The 10,622-nt window shown below is 55.1% G+C and overlaps 1 protein-coding gene across 1 annotated transcript; it reads right to left on the bottom strand.

Moving 5' to 3' along the window:
* Positions 1–463: 463 nt before the first annotated feature.
* SLC35D3 (solute carrier family 35 member D3) lies at positions 464–3,843 on the bottom strand. The gene is made up of 2 exons (XM_070559444.1): positions 3,048–3,843; positions 464–2,224 (listed from the first exon to the last, which is right to left on the bottom strand). Exons 1-2 carry the CDS (start codon positions 3,484–3,486, stop codon positions 1,398–1,400), a joined length of 1,266 nt encoding a protein of 421 aa, XP_070415545.1. The 5' UTR covers positions 3,487–3,843; the 3' UTR covers positions 464–1,397.
* Between the last annotated feature and the right edge of the window lie 6,779 nt (positions 3,844–10,622).

The following is a 10,622-nucleotide window of genomic DNA, read 5'->3' as shown; positions in this document are numbered from 1 at the left end:
GGCCAAACTGATGGAGCTGAAACTTCATTTCTGCCTCTGCTTTTTGTTTTGTTTTGGTTTTTGGAAAATAAAGGAAAACACAGGGTGCTACCATCTGAGAGTGTCAGGAACACGCTCGCAAATAAGTGTCTTCACCCTCACAGTCCTCTCCTGAAGGGCTGGCGGAAGCCTTGTCCCCGGGCCACCGCACTCCCACATGTCAGACTCCACAGTAACCCAAGTCGCTGGGGAGGGCCTTCAGGCACAGCAGGAGGCAGCATTTTATCTTCTTTGTAACAGTTTCCTTGACTGGAAAATGAGAGTGGGTGGTTGTTTTAAACTCAACTGCCATGCTCACATAGGAAGTTCCCCAAAGTGTGGCCCCTACGCACCAGATACCAGACCCCACACTGAAGGCAAACCACACAAGCCACACAGCAACAATAGAGCCTGAGTGTCTGAAACAAATTTCTAACAATACATCTTTTTACCAGATAGACTCATATTTTATTTTGACAAATTTAAGATAGAAAAATATCATAAAGTGAATATAGCAGCTGCTCTTTTGGTAACACGGTTGGATCGTGCAGTGTGGCTGGAAGGGTGAGCTCACCAGGATGGTCTCACTCTGTTTCGGCTTCAGTGAAGGCCGAATTCTATTTCAGCCATCGCGTTTGCTTGAAAGCATACCAGACACAGTAAAACTGGTTTTTAAAAAGGCTATGGCATTCAGTAATAAATATTATAAAGCAGTGAGCCAAAACAACCTTTAAAATATTTTTATAATTACTAAAAGCCAACTTTAAACTTCATGATTAAAGCTAAGAACTCATATTTTCAAAGTAGCTTTAACATTTTCTACCAATATAAAATAGAATAATAAAGCACTTATTTAAAAAAGGAAACAAGTGAAGAAAAATTAGTAAACACGGTATTTCAGCTGACTATGAACAGTGAACATCAATTCAGTGTATTTATATACATCATTTCAATAATATACTCTTTGCCCAGCTGGCCATAAAAACTGTGGTTCCATCACCAGAAACGTGCCCCTGTGTGATCTTTGAGCTGACCTGGTGCTACCCTCATCTCTAGACTCCATCTTCAGAGCGGGTGGTGAGCGACTGGGTACACGCAGACACTTGGTTATGGTTATCACCATGAAAAGCTAACATGCCCAGAGTCTGCCTGGCTTGTCAAGCAGCTTCACAACCTCCTGCCTCGGCGATGCCTCGGGCAACCTCACGCTAAATAATTCACACAGGTGCTCTGCCGTGGATATCAGTCCGTTTCAGCTCTTTCCCTTGCTTCCCTTCCCCACTCCTCAAAGAATGAAATTGGGCAGCCCTCATTAAAATAAGTTATCTCTCACTTATAAAATAAGCATATGTACATATATACAAACACGCATTTCCTTTTCAAGGGCTGGGAAGCTCCTCATTTTCTATCAAATAATCCTTCTTCGTGTACTTGGTGCCCCGAACTAACCTCCACACTTGAAGGTAAGCATCCTTTAACGACCTCTTGCTCGCTTCAGGGCTGCCTGACACCTGCGCGCTCCGAGCCCCCAGCCGGGCTCCCCCGGGGCTGCCCCTGGCCTCTTGCCCACTCTGCCGAGCCGGGCCACCTGCTGCCTCCCCACCTGCTGACCCGATCTCTCCACCCTCCGCGGGCAGCTCCTCCAGGAAGAACGGCAGCTGGCCTCCGCTCGGCGGCGCCTCGTCGCCCCCGGGCTGCGCCCCCAAGTCCTCGTAGTGGCTTCGCTTTCTGGTCTCCAGGAATTTGGCCACACAGTAAATGATGGAGCCCAGGGTGTTGACCACGACGCCGGCAATGAAGAGAGAGGTGGGCTCCACGTCGCTGAAGGCCACCATGCCCACCGTGATGGTGGCGATGCTCTTCACCACGCCCACGAAGCTGGTGGTCACCGCCGAGTTGATGTAGGTGCAGTGCAGCGTGGTGAAGTTCATGGCGCAGCCGATCAGGATGCAGGCCACGAAGATGCAGACCATGGCTGGGTCCCTCCAGCCGGGGAAGGCCCAGGCGTAGATGGAGTCGGTGCTGGCGAAGGAGCAGACGACAAGCAGCGGGCTGGCGGAGACGGCGACGGCGTACTGCGCGGTGAGCGGCCCGTGCTCCGTGTCGGCGCTCGCCTTCTGGATGAGCACCAGGTAGGCGGCGTGCACCAGCACGGCCAGCACGCCCGTTACGTACCCCACGGGGTCGCCGGTCAGGTCGCCGGCTCCTGGGGCGCCCGCGACGGCCGAGCCGGGGCAGGAAGGAAAAAGAGAAGGCAGAAGGCGTCGGGTTGGAAAGGAGCGGACTTCGCGCCCCACCTCTGCGCACCGGTACAAAGCCGGGGAGCCGCGCTCGGTCGATACCCGGCTCCAGGCAGCAGGAGCGGCGCCTTCCCTGCGTACCCCCCGCCCCTGTCCACGACAGGGCCCCGGGGGGCGCAGTGCCCTCGGGGTGGACGCTGTGGCTTCCCAGGCTGGCCCTGAGGTCACCAGGCTCGTGTTGTCCCTGCCTCCCCGGGGTCGCCAGGAGGGAGAGGGACCCGCAGCTCCTGAATCCTACCCGGGCGGGCGCGCGGGGCAAGAGCCCGTGAGGGTCTCCCGCTCCCTGGCTCCCGCGCGCTCCCGCCTCTGAGCCCGCCCCGGCCCGAGACCCCGACCCAGCCCCGGCGGCCCCTGCGCGGCGCCCCTAGTCCCCCCGCTGCAGCCCGCGTGACCCGGCGAGGCTCCGGCCCCTCCTTCCGGCTCGGTCTGGGCTCATGCGCCCCCCACCCCCGCTCCCAGAGGAAGGAAGGGGTGAGGGGAAGACGGGTTGGGGGACGGGAAGGGCGATACGCGGTGGGGGAGGGCGGGGGTCGGCCCAGTGGGGGCTCGGAAGGAGGGGCCGGAGCGCTGGGGAGGCTCCGCCGGGTCTGGAGTCCCGTTTGCGAGCCAGCGACCGCGTTCAAGCTCCCCGCCTATCTGCCTCAGTGTCCCCATCTGGAAGTGAGCGCATGCACCGAGCGATGCCCGCGGCCGCCGGCCGGTGGGCGGGGTGGGCGCGGGTCCCCTCACCTGCCAGCGCGGCGCCGCAGGTGGTGATGAGCACGGCGGCCAGCACCCCAGGCGAGGGCGCGCCGTTCTTGAGCACCAGGACGCCAATGAGCATGGTGACCAGGGGCAGGCAGCGCTTGAAGACCACGTACATGGGCAGGCTGAGGCCGCGCAGGGACCAGAGCGTGAGGCTGGACTGCAGCGTGGACAGCACGGCGACCCCCGCGAAGGAGCGCGCCAGACTCAGGCCGAAGGGGGGCACGGCGACCAGCCCGAGGCGCCGCAGCAGCTCGAGGCTCAGCGCCGCCGTGGAGCTGGTCAGGCACTGCACCAGGGTCAGGAAGGAGAACTGGTAGCGGCTGATGAGGAACTTGAGCAGGATGTTGAGGGAGCCCGAGAAGACCCCGTGCGCGATGGCCACCGAGATGCCCAGCACGCGGCCCCGGCACAGCTGCCGCATCGCGCCGCCGGGCCTGCGGACGAGCGCGGGGAGGAGCGGGAGGAGCGGGCACAGAGCGGGGACGGAGCGGGAGGAGCGCGGCCGCGGCGGGTGTCGCCCAGCCGCGCGCAGGGCAGGGGGCGCCGGTCGGCCGCGGGGGCAGCTCCCGCCGGCGTCCTCTCTGCGCGCGGCTCCGCGTCCGACTGCCCCGCAGCTCGGGAGGCAGTGGCGGGGGCGGGGGCCTCCGAAAAGTGGCGGGGGTGGGGGGCTGGTCCGAGAGGAGTGGCGGGAGTCCCGGCGGCGGCGGCTTTAAGTAGGTGACGAGCTGCGCCGGGTGCGCCCCGCGGTCCCCGTCACCGAGGACGCTGGCTCCGCGGCTGGCAGCTCGGAGCGGGCCGGCCCGGCCCCCGGCCCCGCGCCCCCCGGCGGGTCTGGGGCGCCGCCCTGTCCTCGCGCCGGGCCGGCTGCCCCGCTCGCCCCTTCTTCCCGGCCCCGAGCCGGGGACGCGGGCTGGGTACCCCGCGCTCAGCCGAGGCGGGTTTTAGGAACGACAGCGCTCCGGGTCGAGCACCGGCTCTGAGCCCGAGTGACAGCGCCCCAGCCGCCCGCCCCCGAGCTCAGCGGCTCTTCCACCCACGGTCCCTCCCGGCGCGGCCGCGGGACCTGCTCGGTGGGAAGGGAAGGGAAAACGTCGGTGCCAGGGGCTGCGGGGCTCCCTGAAGCTCGCGCGCCAGCGCCCCCACATCGAAGGGACCCGCGGCCCCAGGTCCCCGTGTGGGCCTGCTTTGGGGCGCGAAGGCTGCCCCTTCTCGTCCCGGCCACGCGCTCCGCGTCCGCGCTTCCTCTAAGGAGGCGCCGGGATTGCCCTCGCGGCTCTGGGGGACCTTCCGGGGGCGCCGAGGGCTCCGCGGGCTGCGGAGCCGGGGGTGGGGGCGGGGCGCACGGTCCACGTGAGGCGAAGGTGTGAAAGAAGCGGAAGAAACCGAGCCTGTGGAGCGAGTCCCCTCTCCCGGTTCCGGGGGCGCGGGGGCTCAGGGCGCGGGGGCGCGGCGGGCCGCGGGGGGAGGGGTGGGGTGGCGGCGGGGAGGGAGGATGGTCAGGAGGAGGGAGGATGGTCAGGAGGAGGGAGGAGGGGGACGCGGGCGCGGCGCGGGGCCGGCCGCAGCCCTCCCTGGATCCGGGGAGCAGGCGCCCCGCGGGGCCGCCGGGCCGCTCTGGGGGCAGGACGATCCCCGCCTCCCGGCTCCCCCGCTCGCACGTCTGCGCCCCGCGGGACTCGGGAGCGTTTGCTTCCCATTTGGCTAAGAGAAAAAGGAAATTCCTATTTTCTGCAGGCGCAAGACCTCCGCGACCCTTCCTGAGCGTCGCTCCCTGCAGGGGGCCGCGGGGCCGCGAGGGTCCCGCTCAGCCGAGGTCGCCGCAGGGTCCGACGCGCTTCAGCGTTCGCGCCGCTTGAGCAGGACGGACTCGGCCCGGATTTGGGGGCGAGGAAGAGCTGGAAGCCGCTGGCTCCCGCTCCCGCCCTCACCTCTCCTGCCCACCGACCCCCACCGGCCCCCAGCCCCAACCTTTAAACGCTGCCCCGCACGCACGCTCCGTTTCCCGAGCGGCTCTGGTTCTCCTCCCCACGCGCACCTCCGTGCGGCACCGCCAGCCCCGACGCTGAAGCCGCGATCCGGGCCGCGGGAGGCCGAGCAGCTCGCACCGGGGGCTGCGGCGTCGTGCGCGCTCGGCTCCTCCACCGGGCCTCGTGGGGCCGCCGCCCTGCCCTCACGGGTGGACACCCGAGAACTCGTTCCCGAATGGCCCACGGTGCCAACTTTCCAGGAACAACACTGGAAAGCTTTATGCTGAGTCCTGTGCTCCGGCTCCCTGGGGAACGCTCCGTTTTTGTTGCTAAAATCTCTGGTTATGCACTATTGGCTATTTCAGGGACTGTGTTTTTCAAGTGTCATGCTCTTTCTTTAGGAAATAATGAGGTCTGAAGCACAGTTCAAACGATGTGTGTGTGTGTTATAAGCGTCTGTTCACAGTATACTCAGATAAAAAACTTTGAAATTTAACTTTCCAAAGACATCAGCAAGTGACAGATTTCTGCTTCTGGGGACCATTCCAGTGGAAGGACGCTTGCTTTAAGCCGTCTTACCCGAACATCAGAAAGAAGAGTCTGCACAGACCTACCTAGGGAATGATTCGTTTCTGCCAGCAATTATAACTGCTTCGTTTGCGATACTAACGTCAAGTAAAGGATTTGGGGCTGATTCAGTTTCCCCCTTCTCATTTAGGCAACAATATTTAACTAAATATTTGAAACCTACATTGACATAAAACCATACATTTTCTCCACTTTATTGCATATAATTCTTTTCCATTAGGTATTTCACTAAAAAAAAAAATTTAATGCCATCTCCCGCACCAGTTACTAGATAAGCTCCTATGGAAAAGCGGGAGAAATAGGAATACTGTGATTAGCAAGGTTAATTGAGCAAGAATGTAGATCTGAAGGTCAGAAGGCCATGTGACCTACGAGTATCAAGAGTCTAGACTCAATTTCCATTATTTTTGGAGTTGATAAATGTTGATGGCATTAAATAAAAGCTTTAGTTAATTCATTCAAGAAACATACAGAGCAAGTATTTTGTGCCAGGCCGTCTGGGAGCCACAGAGGAGTCAAAGATGAGCATCCTCTGAGCCCTCAGGGATTCGCAGGTGGAGCCGAGGCAGCACACTGTCATTCCTGCAACAGCGGGGTCTAGTGGCAGAAACAGGAGGGCAATAAAAGCTGGAGGGGATATCGGAGAGGCTTCCTGGAGAAGGAAATATGGCCGCCTTCCATGATTTTTAACTGTGACAATAGCACATGCTCATTATAATCTATAAAGGAAAACACACTTTACAAACAGTTTCTGAACGTATTGTCTTCGTGTTCCCCAGTCCACCCCATTGCAGACCTGGGTGCCATTAAGAGTTTGGCGTGAACCTTTCAGTGTTTCTTACATTTATATATACATAATCCCCCCTTTTAAAAAATAATAAAATTAGGATATCCTACACATTTGTCTACAATTTGCTATTCTTAAAAGCCTTTAGTGGTAACCAGCCTCCAAGATAATCCCCAAAGACCTCCCACTTCCAGTATTCACACCCCTGGTTAACCCCTCCCACACTGTACCAGAATTGGTCTGTGTGAGCCATAGAACATGGAGGAAGTGAGGTGAGCCACTCTTGAGATTAGTTTATAAAAGCCGGAGGCTGCCATGGTTAACCTTCTCTTTCTCTTGTCTCACTTGGTCTGGAGGAAGCCAGATGCCACGTTGTAGGGACACACAGCCTCTGGAGGGCCCCACCTGGTGAGCATTGGAGGCCTGTTACCAACCATGTGGGTGACACTGCCCACTCATCCTTCAGCCCCAGTTGAGCTTCAGACGTCCACCAGACCCGGGTGACCGCTTAACCACAATGTCATGAGAACACCTGAGCCAGAACAACTCAGCGAAGCCACTCCTGGATTCCTGATCTATACAGACTGTAAGAATAAATACACGTTTGTTGTTTTAAGCTGCTAAGTTCTGGGGTGACTTGTTAGACAGAAATAGATAACGAATACACATATTAACAGCAGTGTATTTTTCCACGTGGGACACAGTCCTACCTTACTCTTTTAAGCAGCTGCTCTACAATGTAACCTTTCTTCTGTAGACAGGCAGCCAGGTTTTCCCAAGCAGTGATGTAGTGAAGGTCCTCGGACATCTGCTCTTACCTGGACTCCAGGCAGTTGGGGTTCAGGGTAGGGGACGTGGGCAGGGAATCTTGCTGGTAATTTAAAGTCTTTATTGCAAAATTGCCTTCCAAAAAGGTATATTAGAGTGCTCTTGCTTTAACCAATATTGGAAATTATCAATATTTTAAATCTTTGCTAAACTGATAAGCAAACAAATGGGACGTCATTTTAATCTGCGTTTCTTTGTCATCAATGAGACAAAGTCTGAGCATCTTCAGACACTTGCGTTTGTTCTTCTTGAATCGTCGGTTGGTTTCCTTGTCCACTTTCACGTCTGGCTGTCTTCTTAGTGATTTTTAATAGTCTTCATAAATTATGGATATTAAGCCATTTGTTACATATGTTGCAAACATATCCTTCCAACATGTCTTCCGTCTTCCAGCTTTGCTAATGGTGTGTTCTGTTTTAATTTTTGTATGTTGTCAATCTTTTTCTTTAGTAATTTCATGTGACTTTCAAACGATGGGTGAGAATTTGCCAAGCCGAGAGCAAGGCAATCCAGGCACATGGACTAGCTTGAGCAAAGATGGAAATGACAACCTGCATATTCACACGAGGAGTTTGTGAGCACACTAGTGTTGCTGGAGCAGAAAGTTCGTGATGCTGCCGAGAGAGGCAGGGGACCAGCCCCAAAGGACCTTAGCTGCCTGGTTAGTGAGCCTGAACTTTTTCCTGTAGGCAATCCTAGAAGCAGAGAAAGGTTTTACATAGAAATTGATGTAATCAGATTGTATTTTCGATCAGTCTCCGGCAGCTGTGTTGAGGATGGCAGCTCAGGGCACAGAACTAGAAACAGATGCATCATTTAGGAAGCTGTGTGATCGCCCAGAGAAAAGCTAATGATGGCCTGAACCAGAGCAGTGGTGGTTAGACTGAGGGAAGAGACAGAACTGAGCAGTATTTAGGGGTAAAAGGGCCGGGACTTCGTGGCCTCTGTGATGTGTGAGTGCAGAGGTGGGAACAAGGGGAGGAGCAGGATGCAGGCAGGTCTTCAGCCTGAGCGCCTGGCTGGACAGGATGGGCACAAAGGAGGAGGCGTGTTCAGGGGGAGTTTGGTGAGCGCCGTGAGTCTGGCTGGAAGAAAACACGTGCAAAGGCTGTGGGCGACCCAGGTGGGGAATGCAGGAGAGACAGATTTGGGACTATTCAGTAAATACATGGAAGTAAAAAACATGTAAGTGGGTTATCTCATTCAAGAAGAGGCCTGTTAAGTAAGAAATTACTGAATTTGCTGTGAGAAGAGCCGAATTCGAGCTAAGATACACAGTTAAGTGCGAAAGGCAGAAGGGACAGTTGGTGCTCAGCCTGGACCTCGGAGGGCAATGGGGCTTGGCAGGGTCACTCCAGACCCAGGGTCCGCTGCTTAGCTCTTCAGACTGGGAAACTCAATTTTGTCAGTTCCCTCAGGAATGATCAGGATCAAGTCACCAGAGAGTTCCACATCTTTACTGCTTCTCAGTGGGCCAATTTCTGCTGTTCCCAGGAAAAGGGTGGCCATGTGGTCAGGATCCAGTCGTAGCAGATTTCCAATTCCAGCTCCATACTTCCTGGCTATTAGGACTCCTGGGAGCCTTCGTTTCCTTGTCTGGAAAACTAGGAGGGCTTCCTTGCAGGGACGCTGTAAGATCCAAAGGGTAACACAGAGAAAGCCTCTCACCTCGTGCCCAGGTCACGGAGGATGCTCAGGGCCCTGACCTGCCTGCACTCACTCTTCAGCGCTGTGCCATCACTGCAGGCAGGAGGGGCCTGGGCAGGCAGGCAGGTGGGAACTAAGAGCTCTGCAGCCTGGAGACAAATGTTGGCCTCCCCAACCTGGAGGGACTGACTGGTCAGCCTCTTAAAGCCCAGAGGCTGCCTGGCTGTGAACCACCAAGGACTCAAAACTCTCACACATTCTCGCTCGGGAGAGAAGCCAACTCTGTCCCTTCCAGCTTTCCAACCCTAGTTCCAGGGAGCCCACCGGATAAAGGTTCACCCACAGTCCACACTGGGAGACTCCGAGAACCTAAGTACCATGAAGTTAGTGTTCTAAGCATCACTAACGTCCCCAAAATAGAGGGAGAAAATAAATTGAGAGGCGTTAGTTTTTAAATTGCAAGTATTTGTTTCAAAAGATACATGGCAGATTATTTTACTAAAATCTCTTGCATTCTAAAAGGAAAATAAATAAATAATTTATTTCACAGTAAATATGATCTGGGTTATGTCTCTTGTAAGTTCTGTGATACAGAGAACACCCTGCAGTGGGAGTGGGGCCAGAGGCTCTGGAGGGAAGCAACAAGGACCACTCCAGGACGGCACCCTCGTGCTGGCTCCAGGACGTGCTGGAGCACCTGTTCCTTACAACACCCTCCTGTCAGGCAGTGTCCTCTTTACGGGGCCTCTCAAAAACAATTAGTCCTGACTGGTCTGAGAACCAAAGAGAGACTCATTTCACACACATCGACTGAGGACCTTCGTTGGCCAGCATGGTGCAAGGGCCACGCCTGGGACTAGGACGAGGTCTGGGCCCTGAATCGTGCTCTGACCAGGCCCCCCTTTCCTGCTGCCAGAAGCAACTTCCCAGGCCTCTCAGGCACACATTTTCAGGCCCCACTCCTGGCTCCACTTTCTGTCTCCTTCTTTCCTACCTTTTATGCTGTTTCATTTTTGTATTTTGTAAGCTGTCTTTTAATTTTTTTCTGGAACAAGTAAACCAAGAAATACGTAAATAAGACTACATGTATTTTTTATTTTTCTTCTGATTACTACAAAAAAATATATTTTGTTCTTTAAAAATTCTCAAAAAACTTGTCAAAAATTTAATGACAATTTTTACCATTTATAACACATTTTGTTTTACTAATACGTAAAAATATACACATTATGCAAAGTTGTTTGTTTTACTAATTTTTCCCTCTTAACCTACCTTTTTACAGGTCATCAGCACCTGGAGATTTCTCGAGGAGACTTAGGGAGGTAGCAAGGAGGGTTCGTAGCGTTACTTATCGCTGGTTTCAAGGGCAAGATTGCTTGAAACCTCAGTAGGACCTAAGACTTTTTGCCCAGAGACAAATTTTTTAAAAATTTGATAGTAGGGAAGTAGGAAGTGAGAAATATAGGGTCTCATATGAGTACAATATCTAAAAGGCTTTGAATAAATGTGAAAAACATGTAAGCTCTTAACTCAGAGCATTCCCCGCTCTCAGCGCACGGGCCGTCCTGGAGAGAGCCTCAGTGTGCGTGTCAAGCGCGGAGCGGACGCTCAGCAAACACTGCTGAGTAGGCTGACTCTGCATCAGTGCCGTTACTGAGCTGCAGACACACATGTACATCCGACACAGCGCTGTGTTCACGTACGCACTACACAGGAAAAGCAGCCTCAGTGGGGCTGTCG

This window comes from Equus przewalskii, chromosome 9 (assembly GCF_037783145.1).
Source record: "Equus przewalskii isolate Varuska chromosome 9, EquPr2, whole genome shotgun sequence".
Lineage (NCBI taxonomy): Eukaryota > Metazoa > Chordata > Mammalia > Perissodactyla > Equidae > Equus > Equus przewalskii.
Note: the sequence above shows the minus strand (reverse complement) of the source record. Positions and strands in the feature narration are given on the sequence as shown.